This window comes from Medicago sativa, chromosome 2 (assembly GCF_051527215.1).
Source record: "Medicago sativa cultivar Bolivia chromosome 2, Bolivia_mono, whole genome shotgun sequence".
NCBI lineage: Eukaryota > Viridiplantae > Streptophyta > Magnoliopsida > Fabales > Fabaceae > Medicago > Medicago sativa.
In genome coordinates, this window is record NC_140750.1 from 23,398,031 (window position 1) to 23,413,616 (window position 15,586).

The window sequence follows — 15,586 nt, forward strand, 5'->3', positions numbered from 1 at the left end:
CTTTGATTAGGATTCCGGTTGTGAGAGGATTTTCTTTTGTTAAGAGCCATTTGGTTAATGATTTTGACAGCATCAGCTGGATTTTTCATAGCAATAGAACCTCCAGCACTTGCATCTAGCATCGTCTTGGACATGTCTTGAAGCCCTTGACGAAAAAGATATAGTTGCATTTGGCTATCAAAACCATGCTTTGGACAATTCCTTAGCAATGATTTATAACGCTCCCAAGCTTCACAAAGAGTCTCACTTTGGCCTTGAGCAAAAGTTGTAATTGAAGTTTTAGCCTCAAGATGCCTATATTCCGGAAAGCACCTTTCTTGAAATGCTTTCTCTAGCTCACCCCAATTTTCCATCAAAGAAGTTGGTTGATCAAGATACCACTCCTTAGCCTTCCCGATCAAAGAATGAGGAAACAATTGCACAAACACACCCTCTTCCTCATCTTCCTTCATACCAAGTGTACCGGCGGTAACATAGAAGTTAGTAAGATGTCTATATGGATCCTCATGATCCATACCGGTAAACTGGTTATGAGTTATCAAGTTTATCAACCCCGACTTCAGCTCAATTGATTTGGCATTACGATTGCCAAGATTAGCTAGCCTCCTCGGACTAACCCACATAGGTAGAGCATTCTCATCTTCATTAGCCATGTCTACTTCTGGTTCACTCCTCGGAGATGAATGTGCAGAAGAATGTGAAGAATCACCTAGTGATATAGTATGCACCGAACCTGACGGAGAAGGAATAAAAAGTAAAGATTCCGGCTGAGCCAGCCTGGCTAATCTCCTAGCTTCCTTTGCTTGCTTTCTAAGTAACCTAGCAGTTTTCTCAATCTCTGGATCAAATTGTAGGTCTTCGTTAGCAACGGTACCTCGCATAAACAAAGTTCACCAAGACTATACCAAGTGGTTAGCATAAAAAAATAATGAATGATATATGTGTATATGTATATGCATGAAAGAATTTTGTGCAAAATTGACTTAACATGACAAAATTGTTTCAATACTTATGACAAAAATTTCCGTTACCCCCCGGCAACGGCGCCATTTTGATGTAAGATTTTTCCTACATGTCATATAACTATGTACACGTGAGTATATATAGGATCGTTTCCACAGGGAGTTACGTTAATCATAAGCATTTTCACAATCGTTCAAGTTAAGGGTTTGGATATAATTTGTTTGTTTGTAACACTATATCCATATTTGACACTAAAGTAAAAACGAGAGGGGATCGAACTATTTCGCTTGCGGTATAAGATAACGAGCAAGCATAACAGCAGCAATCTCTCGATCGATTAACAGACTCTAGCTTTATAACCAATATTATTACAATCATTTCTACAATATCCTTCGTGTCCAAAGCGACATCGTTATTTCCAAGTTAGCGTTTAAACATTCGTGTCCAAATTCCTTAAACGATAACAAAGTCGATCGGATAACTTAATCGACCGTGTCCAGCCTGATTAAGTATCCGAAAGCATTAAAATCTTGATTAAAAGTAATTATCAAAGGTTTACAAACTTGTCAAGAGTGATATAACATAAGATAGATTGTTATTCTAGTTCTAGATTCAAGAGTTTGTGTCCAAATCATCTTGAATCTCTTTGAAAGCATTAAAAGCAAGAATAACAACAATATTGAATCATTAAGCTAGAACCTTATATATTAAAAGATCAAAAGATTACATAATAGCTTGATAGTTACCTCAATACTACATAGAAGGTGATAGTTACACATAGACATGTAAACTAATGCAAGGAATGAAGGAAAGATGAAGATTCCATGCCAAGATCCTTGATGTCTCAATGAATCTAGGGTTGAATCTACTCCTTAATCACTTGCTTTGTGTTTCTCTCTATGAAATAGCTCTAACCTCTCTCTAGAAATGTATAAAATGTTTCAATGGAATAGTGAATACCTAAAAGAGAGGTAAAAATGCTATTTAAATGGCCTGTGTTTTTGCACCTGCGCTAATAGCGCAACTCACGCTAATAGCGTGGTAAGGCGGCCTATAATCTGGCCAATAGGAGTGTGCCACGTTGGCCTTGCCCTGCTGCTACGCTCCAGCTACGCTAATAGCATGGTCCTCTGGAGTTTTTACGCTTATAGCGTACACCACGCTAATAGCGTGTTTCTTCTTGACTAGCTACGCTCCAGGTGCGCCAATGGCGTAGCTCTCTGGAGCTTGTACGCTAATAGCTCAGAATACGCTATTAGCGTACTCTTCAAGAGTTCTCCAAAACCTACGCCCCAGGTACGCTAATGGCGTATCTCTCTGACCTTGGCCATTTCTTCATCACGCTAATAGCGTAGGACACGCTAATAGCGTAGGACATTGAACTTTGACGTTTCTTGCTCCTTGCTTGTATTTTCCTGCACAAAAAGGGTAGAATAAGGCTCAAAAGCATAAATGACATATTTACACAATAATTGGAGTTTTCCATAGAGAATCTTGCAAAACAAGTCACTAAAATGCCTAAACTCCTATATGAAATATATCACTTTTAAACACTTATCAAAGATGTAAATTTTTAACTATGGTCCTGTACACTCAAACAAATATTAGCTAGTCCAATTTACAATTTTTAATACCTTGTTATCATCAAAACTCTTTAAGGTTCATTGTTAAACACATTTTGTTCCAACAACTTGTTGTTATTAACTTGTGTTTACAAACGTGAACATTGGCGCTGACCGTGGGGCTACAGTAAAAATTTCCAAAAACCTAGCTCCATTTTAAACAAACCTATCACAATGGTAAGACGCGGACCCACCCGGACCTCGTCCAGATCCAAGCTGGAAGATGACGCCAACCCCTAACTAGCTCAGCTGCTTGAGGCAATGCGTGAACTTCAAGAGCAAAATGTCGAGGAATAAAAGCAAAATGAGTAACATCAACATGTGCAAGTTAAATCTCGAGCTCGGGAGGCCGAGCTAAAACAACAACTGGAGGATCGAGAGTGCGAGCTCAGACATCAGATGGAGGCTAGAGAGAGGGAGTTAATGGAGTAGCTTGAGCTCTTAAGAAACAATGTCACCGGAGCTGAAACTACCAGATTGATGCCTAAGGTGTTCTAATGCTTACAAACGGTAGAAGTACCTCGTCATTTTAGGGAACCCATTATCAACTCATATGATGGGAAGAGCGACCCACATAGTCACGTCTCAACTTTCCATACGCAAATGTTCAAAAATGGAGCTATTGATGCGTTGAGCCGCAAAAAAATTTGTTGGGACCTAGAAGGGTGTAGCACATAAGTGGATTACGGGGATGCATGCCAGATCAGTCACAATCTTTGAGGACCTAGCGACCCGCTTCATGGCCCAATTTGCAGCAAACACTGAGAAACCTTTCCTATTAGCAGATTTGTTTGATATCCGACAGCGTTCCACTGAATCCTTGAAGAGCTACCTAACTCGGTTCAACAGTGCCACTCTCATGGTGACGAAGCCTAATGTATATAAATTTGTTATGGCCTTTGAGAAGGGTCTGAACTCTGGAACTTTTAGTGAAGCTTTAAATTTGCGCAGTTCAATCTCCATGAGCGAGATTTGGTTAAGGGAGGAGAAGCATATAGAAGCTGAGGAGATCACATGAGATTAGGGATCTAAGTAGATACGAAATAGAGACTGAGATACCGAGGATCTTCAGGAAGGAGTGATGACGAGGTTAGGGGGATAAGGGTTGTTGAGAAGTGCTCGACTAGATCGAGGAGGTCGACCAGAACATGAACTCCCTACTAGAAGAAGCAGATGGAGAGCACGAAAGAAATGACAGAGGCACTGTCAGTACCATATCAGGGGGGGTTTCATGGAGGTGAATCTACTAGCTCATCCAGAAGAAGATATTCACGCTCAACCCAATCTTGCAATATGGTGGGAAAGTATGTTTTCAAAGAGTACCCCTAATTATCCTTTACCTTCAACGACTTTGGAGGAATGTGTCCTTACGACGATGACCCTTTGGTCATCTCAGTATTCACAACTGGTTTCCAAATCAATCGTACAATGGTGGACACTGGCAGCTCGACAAATGTATTATTTTGGGAAGTATTCAAAAAGCTAGATTTGCCTAAGAAGGTAATGAGGGAGCTTCGAGGATCCCTACTGGGTTTCGCGGGAGAATCAGTAGAGATCATAGGATACGTAGACTTACGTACCACATTTGGAGAAGGCGAGAATGCAAAGACCATAGTGATAAAATACATCATTTTAGGGAGACCGACATTGAAGGCTTGTGAGCAGCTACTTCGACCGCACACTTGTGTATGAAATATCCGCTAGAAGGCGGTCGCTTGGGTTCAGCAAAGGAGATCAAATCATTGCAAGAAAATGCCATGAGGATAGCTTGAGAAACAAAAGAGCTACAAAGAAAAACAAGTGATTATCTGAGAAGGAAGAATTGAACCAAGTGGAGCTGAAGATGTGACGTTCCACACCAAGAGCCAAGCTTTTACAATCCAAAGGAGATGGTAAAAATGAATGAGTGAAAATATAATGGTATAAATATTATGAAGTAAGATTTCTCTATTTATAAAGAGAGAAAATGGTGGGACCAGCTGAGTAATTGTGGACGGGAAGAAACATTAAAGACGTGAGTACATTGATTGGACAAGACATGGTGACATGACAAATAGTTTGAATCAATCTAATGTTTATAACTCGGTTACAAAGCAGTTACTAGTGGATTATGGACTGATATATGTTGAACGAATAATGAACAAACATCTACGCCTTAACAGACTTGACCCTTCGAGGATTGTGGACATGTATATGTCGACTGAATAAAGAACAAACGTCTACCCCTCAATAGGCTTTACACGTCGTGGACTTTGGGTTGGTAAATGTCGACCGAATAAAGAACAAACGTCTACGCCTTAACAGGCTTTACGCTCAGTGGACTATAGACTAGTATGGGTCGACCGAATAATGAACAAATGTCTACGACTTAACAGACTTGACGATTCGTGGACTTTGGACTGGCATGGATATACCATTCTGTTTGACTGTTCAAGTCAAGCCAACTCAGCTCGTCTTCAGTCAACACTAGTTTGATTGTTTAAGTCAATCCAGCCAGCTCAGCCCGTCTTCAGTCACTACTGGTTTGATCGGTCAAGTCAGGCCAGCTCAGCTCGTCTTCAGTCAATACTGGTTTGATTGTTCAAGTCAGGCCGGCTCAACACGTCCTAGTCAACACTTGTTTAATTGCTCAAGTTAGGCCAACTCAACTCGTCCTCATCAACATTGATTTGATTGTTCAAGTCAGGCCAGCCAGCTCATCTCGTCTTCACTTAATACCACGTGTTATGAACGGATGGTCAGCGCGTCTCAACTCCACGCGCCCGATACGGATGAGTTGCACCCTAGTCCACGCGCGATCGTACTCAAAACAGGCACCCAATGGGATGCTCTGGATCTCAACTTAATGGGCTTTGAATGATCAGAGAAAGACCCATTAAACCAAAACTTTGATGGCTATAAAAGGGGGACACTTAGATGTTTGATGTGACACATTCTAAACAGTGAAAACAATGTATTCTTCATTTACTTCTTAGAGTGTTCTTGAAACTCCACCTAGGATATTTCACTAAGCAGCTCACATGTTGTAATTAACTTATGTTTACATACGTAAACAATTTTATTTTAAAATGAATACAAATTTTAAATGGACTTTGTCTTTAGAATACCCGTATTCAACCAAACTTACTTAAGAATTTAACTTTCATTGGTACCCTAAAGATAGTATGAACCAAGGTTCTAAAAAACGGTCGCGGTCGCGATCGCGGTCGCGTTAAGGTTGTCGCGATTTCGGCTGTAACGGACGCTGCGATACAAATAACGGTCTTCGCGGTGTGAATTATTCAAAACGTTTCACAAAACATATTAAAACTATTTATACTATCATATAATGTATAATAACTTAGATTAATACTTTTTTCCATAATTATAACATAATAAATATACAATCAAAGTTCAAAGTTCTAACATCAAAGTCCCAATTTTTCTCTAAAATTTCATCTAATATTTGTTACCTAAATACTCAAATTAAGTGGTTGAATTAATAGTGTCAATTTAAAATTACCTTGAACTTAAATAAGAGACGAATGCACTTTTTTTTTTTTGAGTTTAATAAATAAATATATGAATAAACAAATAAACTATCTAAAATAATTATTAATTATTATTATTATTAATTTATTATTATTGAATGAAGAGTGAAGCTGTGCATACGTGTATGTATTGGTAACCAAGTGATAACAAACCTTATTCACTCAAAAAAAAAAAAAAAAAAACCAGAATCGCAAACCTGAACAAAGCAGAACGAAGCAACAAACGGCAAGCAGAACAAGAAGCAACAAACGGCAAGCAGAACAAGAAGCAACAAACCGCAACACCAGAATCGCAAATCGCAAACAAAGAATCACACAACACTAGAGTAACAACACAAGAGATCTGTTAGTTTACCAGTCCAGCACCATAGAAGAGAAGTAAGTAATTGATTTGTGTAAAAAAGGTAAGATTGAGATTTGAGATGCCTGATTTTTCAAGATAAGATTCAGATTCCTTCTTCTCCTGTTCAAATTACTGAATTTTCAAGTCCGTAACGGTGTTTCACGGCCGTAACGGCGTTTCGCGCCCGTAACGGCGTTCCGTAACGGCCGTAACGGCGATTTTGCTGTGATTTTTGTTCTCAACGTGAAAAGGACCAAAAACGGTCACGGTGGCTGCCGATACCGATTTGTAACGGCCGCAATCCCGGTACCGGTCCGTTTTTTAAAACCTTGGTATGAACTAAACAAAGTTCTCTATTTAAAGACCGATTAGCAAAATGTCGCCAATGTTAGGAACCTATTTGACAATTTCGATCTCTAAATGTTTGACAGTTTTATAACGAAATACAACTGTTAGTAATACTTAGTTACTTACCATAGATGCCAGAGTAGATACAAGCAAAGAACAATAAATTCCGGTCCTTATCTTCAAAACAATGTGTGGATTTATCATATAAATGCCATGTCATTTTGCATCTTCCTTCCAAAGCAGCAATCTGAATAGGAGTATATCCACTTCCACCCCTTATAATTGGTAAATGTGGGTTTCTTTCCAGCATCAAGTCAACAATTTCAATGTTTCCAGCTGCAGCAGCAATACAGAAAGCAGTGTCTCCGCATACATCTTGCAATGCCATATCATTGTCATCAAGTCTTTTCAAAAGTTGTTTCACAAAGTAAGTTTGGTTAGCACCTGCAGCAATATGAAGTAGTGTAGCCCACCCAATTGTTATGGCAGCATTTATCAGCCTGTTCTCTTTGTCTATGATGCGCTTGGCTGCTGGCCAATTTCCATGTAGAGCATGCTTGTGAATGGGAACACAAAGCTTGAGAAACCTTTTCGGATCATCACCTATATAAAGGAGGTTCAGTTGCAGATAAAGAGAGTAATTATATTGCCTTAATATTAAACTCACCTACATTACTGCATGTACAATACAAGTATTTAAAAGATCAAAATAAATACTCTCTCTCTTTCAAAATACGTGTCGCATTTTTGCAATGTGCACTATTCACATGACTTATTTTGACCATATTTTTTAACTAATATATAATTACAAATGTTAGCATGTTAAATGTTGTTTGATTTGTTTCGATAAATATTTACAAAATATTAAATTTTTATAATTTTTGACTTTAAATAATTAAAGATATTAAGGATCAAAATTGTGCATTGATATATGTTAAGTGGTTGACTGCAACATGTATTTTGAAACGGAGTGAGTAATAAATAACAATTAAGCTCATAGGCGCGCAAAACTGCAGAGATCTAAATTCAAACTCAAGACTTTATTTAAGTTAGAAGAGACTCGTGTCATCTCATCCAAACACTCTTGGATACATGAGAAGCTTGTTACCAAACACATCATATTTTGATCCAACAAGCTTATAAACTAATTCAATAAACTATAAGATAGAGTATCGCGGTTACCAAACACAACTTAAATCTACTTATGGATAAAATTGTGTTTCTTTCTATGGAGATCGCTACTTTAATTTCTTGGTCTTTCTTGGTCTCATAATTCATAAGTACAAAATAATTTAAGAGAGAGAATCATACTTTGTTGTCCCTCTAAAAACTCAAGGTTAGGTCTGCTGAATAGTAGTGATGCAAGCCTTTGCACCCGTGACGGTAATACTAGAGGGCTAGAATTGCAGGAGAAAAACTGGAGGCTATCCATTTCCGTAGAATTGATATCGGATGTTGTCACTTCCCTGTCAAAGACAATATATATTTGCAATTGTTAACACAAGAAAATATTCCAATAATGTATTAAACATTAATATATGTTACCAACTCTGGACGAGTCAACCCACATCTAAGAAAACAAATAAGTTTTTGAACAAAAATTGAATGTATGAAACACTTAACTTGTCGAGCTCCTCCCACATTTCCTTGGCCGTATGGCAACTTGGAATTCTTCTAAGATCATCCGGGTTTAAGGCACAATATAAAATATTTTTGGCTTTTGCTTCTAGTTCCATCATCTTCTTATCTTCATCATTGAATTCATCTTCAGGTTTCTCGAACTCTATACCATCTATCATTTTTTTTGGAATTTTTGGTCCATTCTTAATCACAAGCCAAAGATCGAAGTCAACGGATTGTATGAATATCTTCATACGTTCCTTCCACTCAGTACAATTTGTTGTACCATCGAAGTATGGTGGCTTTGAAATTGCTCTCCCTTCAACGATCGTTGTATCCATACTTCTTTAATTGTATTGCCTTCGATGTATGTTTCCTCGTTAAGTCTAGTTTTTTTATGGCTGCTATTGGAGTGCTTGTGTGTTGAAAGTATGATGCATCTAGGTTGGGGAAGCCGATTGGAAATTGTTTGTGTTTTTTGGTTTCGACTATTGAGTTTATTTTTGGTGTTTTTTTTGGGTCTTGTAGGGAGTGGTAGGTTGGCCGTTGCATATGTTTGCACATGGTTCTTTTGTCCTTTTGTGTCTTTTGGTTGTTTTTTTTCTATCCCAAAGGTGCAACAATTGAGATGGTGTTGGTGGGTGTCTTAATAAAAAAACATTCAAGGCCCTTAATAAATTTGTTTTAGGGGTGTGTTATTTAAACAACCATTTATGTAATAATTTTTATGATAACCATAAATTTAGAGAGAATAGTCGATATTGACATGAAAATCAAAACAATATATAGAGAAAGTAAAAAGATAACGTGAATATAAGAGAAAAAATTGTCACAAAAATTGTTACAAAATGATTATACCGATAACATTTCTTTTTGTTTTAATTATTGAAAAATGTTTTCTCGTTGGCCTCAAGAATATGATTCTTAAATGACAAAGATTCCCTCCTCTCCTTACATGACACATCATTACTAGGCATGGCAACAAAACCCAGACCCGCGGTTACCCACCCGAACCAAACCCAATTTGACGGGTTTTCCCCGTTTTGACTGGGTTTGGGTATGGGTATGGGTTTTCCCCGATTTCAAAACACGGGTATGGGACGGATAACGGGTATATAGGTATCCACCCCAAACCCATACCCAAACCCGTCCCAAATGTAAAAAAATTACTTTATGTTGATATGTCATGTTATTTTGTTTAATAATTGTGATGTTAATAAAAACTGTCATTGATATTTAAAGGATCAACTAAATCATTCCATCTAACAATGTTAAATTGAGTGTATTGTTGGATAATATATTACAACGTTGCTTTTGGGGATGCAAAAAAACTTCTATTTTTTATAAAAATAAATTATTCAATGCGGGGACGGAGATGGGGCGGGGATACCCGAACCCGTCGGGGACGGGGATGAGATTCAATTTCTCGTCCCCGTTGGGTATGGGTAGGGTAACGGGTAAGTATTTGAGAATCGGGTATGGGGACGGGGAAGGTAAAACCCGTCCCCACCCCGCCCCATTGCCATGCCTAATCATTACCAATTTTTTATAGAGCATTTAAGGTTATCTTCATTTTTTCTTTAAAGTAGATAGAGACATCTTCATTTATATAGTTTTGTTTGTATACTAGAAAGTCTCGCTTGGTCAATATTTAAAATGAAAAAAAAAATATTGAAAATAAGTACGGCTAAAATATTTTGTCAATCTATATTAGAGTAACTTGAGTCCCTTATCAGACTAAAGAAACTAATTCTCTCAAAAAAAAAAAAAAAAAAGACTATAGAAACTAATAAATAGTCAAAACATTTGCAAGGAGTGAAAAAGAGAAACAAATGCTATAATATAAAATTAAAGAGCACAACTAAAGAGTTGGTTGAAGCAAGTGATGATGCACAACACAAATTTATACACACGGTTATAGTGGACAATAGTCCCCAATAAAAATTTTAATCAACCTTTTATGTACAAAAGTGTAGAAACATATTTTTAACTACAAGAAATTAGCCATACAGCAACGGCAAAAACCGTTGGTAAAGGTCCAAAAACTGTTGGTATAGATCATAAAACCTATACCAACGGACACTTGCTGGCGTCTACAATAATTAGCTTACACCAACGGCAAAATTCCAGTCCAGTAACCTATACCATCTGAAAATTAGGGTGTTGGAAAAAATTTCAGCGCTATAGCAACGGCTTTTTACACCTATTTAATAGCTTTAGCCACCACGTAATCTGTTGGTATAAGACCAGACTGTCCGTTGTTAAAAGCCTGCTTCTTATTTATTTATTTTTTACAAATAATATTGTCTAAATTAAATATTTCTTTAATAAAAAAAATTTGAACTTTCTTTTTAATAACAAAAATTTTCTTAAGAACATATCAAACTAACAAAGTTGTGTTTTATATAATAATAATAATAATAATAATAATAATAATAATAATAATAATAATAATAATAATAATAATAATAATAATAATAATAATAATAATAATAATAATAATAATAATAAATAATAATAATAATGATGATGATGATAATAACCACCACCACCAAATAGCTTCTACTACTACAAAGAACACAGCAGAGTAGATGAGCAAAATCGTGTCCCATTACTAATCTTTCTCTCTTCTTGCTAATCTTCCGATTACTTAAGTGTAAATTTACAAAGTATTGAGTTATGTACACTAACACCTTCCCCTTAAGAATTGAAAGATTTGCAGGAAAATGGATACTTGATGAAGCCATGATCGCATCAAAGAGAATGTTCCCAGGAAAGAAGCCTTGCTCTCACTTGCATGAATCACACACCGATTCTACTATCACTCACAAAAGAGAGGATTATAGAATGAAATTGGTTTAGGACATAGAAAATGGACCAAATGATTTCTCAAATTTTATTTAAATACACACTTTGATAAATACATTGAGTCTTATTTATACACCCATACACACTTTGATCAATACATTGAGTCTTATTTATACACCCATAATAACTGCAACAAACTAAAAATAGAAAACTAACTCTTATTAACAAACAAACTAACTAACAACCTGAATTAATATCATAATACAACAAACAAACAAACAAACAGTGAATCTTAATCAAACAGTAGAATTTGCTGCTTTCATCCCATGTGAAATTCCCACAAGCGAACGATCCTGCAATTTTTTTGAAATTATTATAAATAACTCAATGCAATATATAAAGGTTTAATAATTAAATATAATAAGACACTCCTAAAATTAGTTGAATTTTTTTAAATAAATTTTCAAACGAGAAAACATTATGAATACTTAAACTAATAAAAAAACCGTATAGTTGACTCTTTGTATTTTTATTAGGTTCCTCAGCATTTTAAAAAAATAAAAATTATAACTGGGTCGGTGAACATATGATTACTTTTTTATTAAACCAATGAAGTTTAGGCCGTTTCTTTAAAATTAATGAAAATAAATATATTTCTGATCTTCAAGTTATATTTGTGTGTATCCTCGTGAGCAGTTGGTATAAACAATACATAATATATGTAAGGACGGAGTTCAAATTCCGGCCACCACAAAAATAAGTTATATTTGTGTATATCTTTTTTAGTTTACTATTTTGTTAAATAAATGATTTTTATCCTAAAAACTATTTTATTTAATTTTTTAAAAATAATTTTTAATCAAAAGGTGAGAATACAAAATCTCATTTTATAATTTTAAAAAACACAAATTGACACTTTTATTTAAAAAAAACACTAAATCATTTATATCAAAATCACTTTTTATAACGAATGAGCACTAAAATATCAAAAATGATTTTCTAGATAATCTTAAACTTACAGTGCCTTATTGGGTTAACATTAAAGAACACAAGTCCGATGTCTAATTCATTAAACTCCTAAAAATACTTGATATTAATGTGTGGAAACCACATGGAATCTATGTAAACAACTAGATTCAAGTAAGAACATTTTAACTTTAATCATAATTTTTCTAAAGTCACACTTATGATTAGTAAATGATTTTTATATCAACAAATCATAATCCTCAATTTGTTGAAAACATTTTAACTTTAATCATAATTTTTCTAAAGTCACACTTATGATTAGTTTGTGATTTACAAAAGTGGAAAACTTTTTACATTATTGCTGTATAGAAATTAAATTTGAAAATTTAGTAGGGTAAATTGATTTTACCCTGTCAATTTTTTCGTTTAATATAAAATCAAAACAAATGTATTTTTTTCCAAAAAAAATAAATTTGAGTCCAATATAACAAGTAATAAGTTCTTAAAGCTAAGTTAAATTTACAGTAGTTAATTTGTTAAGTTTATTCAAAATCAAATATTTCAGAGTTAAATTTACAGTGATTAATTTGTTAAGACAAATGAAATCTGTTAGTAACACATCCTAACTTAGATATTGCTACTTCTTTGGCGACTCATTTCAAAATCATTATTTTTTATATGTTTAAGTTCAAAATTTTTTAAAAAATTTAAAACATCCAAAATATAAGTTCAATATTATATGGTAAATAATTGAGATAAGTATTCCATCATGTATAAGTTAGTTTTTACTATTTGATCAATAAATCGTACTGTGAGATTAAATGAGATATATGATGAATGATTCAATAATAAAAAAACACATTTGTGCATTATTCAAGATAATTTTACGCGTTTATATTATACAGAGCTCTAATATATATATATATATATTGGAGAGAAAAATCAAATACGTGTCTTGATACCTGTTGGTCTCATCATTTATAGTTGCTATAAGACATAGCATCTTGAGTACTTAGTGTCTGAGATTTTTGAGAACTAGAATTTGCCTCAGGAGGAGGATCCGAATAGCTCATATGTTTCATTTGGTCCGAGACTTCATTTTTCTTAGAATCATTCGAATTCGTATTTGTAGGAGGATCTTCTGAATAGCTCATGCCATTATTTGTTGAACTCATTTTTGTATTTTTTTTTTTATGCTAATACAAATATTATGTTTAAGCAAAACGAGGTAGATAACAATGTATTTATAACATTAGAATGCTTGCTGCATTATACAAAAGTAATGTACCATGTAATTCATGGTAAGTTTTGGCCAAATTCATTTAAGCATTTTAGAGACCACACGTAAGAGTTTAGTTGTGGATTTAATGCAATGAGCTGAGTCAAAATGATTTAAATAATTAGTGTTTAAATTGCAATGTTACATTTCTTGTTTTTTTTTTCATTATAAAAAAATTGGTGAATGAGAAATTTTTATTAATAGCTATAAAAAATGACATTTCTTGTTTTTGAACTCTATTACAAAGTCAAGTTCTACCCTTCATTTTTATTAATAACCCTTCAGTTTTATAACGGGTGGTGTTGGCTTGAGACCTTAGAGTGAGGTCATCTTAAGTAGGTCTCAAGTTTGTCTTTCCATCCGATGTCAATTTTGGTAGACTAATTTAACTTCTTTTTTTTTTTTTTTTGAAAAAAAACCCTTCATTTGGTCTACCAAGTTTGTAGTACAATTCTTTTCCAAATACTTAGGAAATTTTCCATTTTGCTCATAAGGAATTTCTCTGGCTTTTTTAATTATGTTTATCGATTACAAGTTTAGCCATTTTGAAATGTTCAAATGTTAGACAATACAAAAAATAAAAAAGAAAAATACAAAAAAAATAAAAAAATAAAATAAGGAAAAGATTGCAGAGATTTTGCACGTATTCTACGTAAGGAAAAAAACTATTGGAAGAAATTGCCAATTTCGATACAGCATCCATCGACTTTCTCTCTTATATTATTGAGAAATGCTAGTGATATTTTTCTTTTTTTACAAAAACCTAGTGATTGGTTTGCGAAGGGAGAAATTTATTTATTTATTTATTTTTTTTTTTTGGTACAGGGTGAAATTTATTTTACTTTCAAAGAAGGGGAGAAATAAATTGTTAGTTGGAATAGAATATTGGACCTCCAATAAAATAACCTTTTAGCTTCTTAACTCATATAGACTGAGATATCTGGGCATTTTTTATAACGCTTTTATTCGTAATTTATACATGAAAATGAGATTTTTTATTGGATCAAGAGAAAATGTGATTTTTTTATTAGTGGCTAGAATTCATTTTTTTCAAGGTGAATAAGTGAGGTGTCCTGGTTCAAATCCCGGCCCTTGCATATAACATCTCCTTGTTAAGTGAACTATGTTCACGGAGACGTAAAATGTGATCTTTAACTATAATACAAAGGTTCAAAAAAAAAAAAAAACTATAGTATAAAGGTTCTTTTTTTACTACAATTTTCAATGAATTATTTTAATAATGGTAGGTGCAGCATTCCATTATGCACGTGATATGGTATGCTAAGGTGTGGGAAATATGGAAAGAAAGAAACAACAAGATATTCAATGGCAAAGTTTGTTCGACAAATCAGTTGGTTGATAAGATTAAGTCACTTTCTTTTGGGCATTGGTTAATGTTTTCTTTCTCTGTTTTCCTTGTTTCGATCGGTTTTACTGTTTTTTCTCTGTACATATGTTTGTGACTCTGTTTCTTTCCTGGTACACCTTGTACTAGGGAGAACACTTTGATTTGGTAATATAAATTCCATTTTAGCCTTTTTTTAAAAAAAAATAAATAATGGTGGACGGACCTTTATTATTATTTTGCAAATTTTAATCAAATATTATCATTTTTCTTCTCAAAGGTCTATCTCAATATACGATGCCTCCATTTTTTGGCTAATCATTTTAACAAGAGTTCAAGCCCGAGACTTGGTATAGTTGTTGTTCCTCTTTTCTACTACTCTTTTATCTTGTTTTTCTTTGTTTCAATTGTGGTTTTACTTTACATTGTTACTATCACTTACGATTGTTTTTGGTTATTGGTTGTCTCTGACTCTTGCTACACACATCATAGTTTATTGGTGTGAGTTTTGATTCGAATTCACAACACTTCTCTCAGCAACGACTCTATCTCTCTTTCATTCCTAGTCACCGTCCACCACCCTCTATCTTCAACTTCGTTCACCATCGTCCATTACCATGTCATCATCACATCGGTTAACATCACACAACACCGTTCACCACCCTCATTTTCCATATCGACTTTCTGTCTAGATCTCTCTCCCATCAATGTTATCTCACCATATCCAACATTAAACTTGTGTCTCTGTCTCTCGTTTATCAC

At 34.4% G+C, this 15,586-nt stretch overlaps 1 protein-coding gene and 1 long non-coding RNA gene across 2 annotated transcripts; both read right to left on the reverse strand.

The window, feature by feature from the left end:
- Positions 1 to 1,642: 1,642 nt before the first annotated feature.
- LOC146945636 (uncharacterized) lies at positions 1,643 to 8,937 on the reverse strand. Its single transcript, XM_085743945.1, has 4 exons — positions 8,430 to 8,937; positions 8,118 to 8,272; positions 6,933 to 7,409; positions 1,643 to 2,378 (listed from the first exon to the last, which is right to left on the reverse strand). The coding sequence occupies exons 1-4, from the start codon at positions 8,765 to 8,767 to the stop codon at positions 2,302 to 2,304; spliced, it is 1,047 nt and encodes a 348-aa protein (XP_085600071.1). The 5' UTR covers positions 8,768 to 8,937; the 3' UTR covers positions 1,643 to 2,301.
- A 2,419-nt stretch (positions 8,938 to 11,356) lies between these two features.
- LOC146945637 (uncharacterized) lies at positions 11,357 to 13,407 on the reverse strand. Its single transcript, XR_015026450.1, has 2 exons — positions 13,163 to 13,407; positions 11,357 to 11,587 (listed from the first exon to the last, which is right to left on the reverse strand). It is a non-coding gene; the product is annotated as an uncharacterized LOC146945637 (long non-coding RNA).
- Positions 13,408 to 15,586: the final 2,179 nt, after the last annotated feature.

Excerpts from the sequence above, each read along its gene's own strand:
- LOC146945636 (XM_085743945.1), bottom strand. The coding sequence starts at position 8,767 with ATGGATACAACGATCGTTGAAGGGAGAGCAATTTCAAAGCCACCATAC. Across the intron at positions 7,410-8,117 it reads GTTTTTAGAGGGACAACAAA|GTGATGATCCGAAAAGGTTT; the intron begins GTATGATTCTCT and ends TCCTTTATATAG. Across the intron at positions 2,379-6,932 it reads TATCTACTCTGGCATCTATG|GAAAATACAAGCAAGGAGCA; the intron begins GTAAGTAACTAA and ends CTTTTTGTGCAG.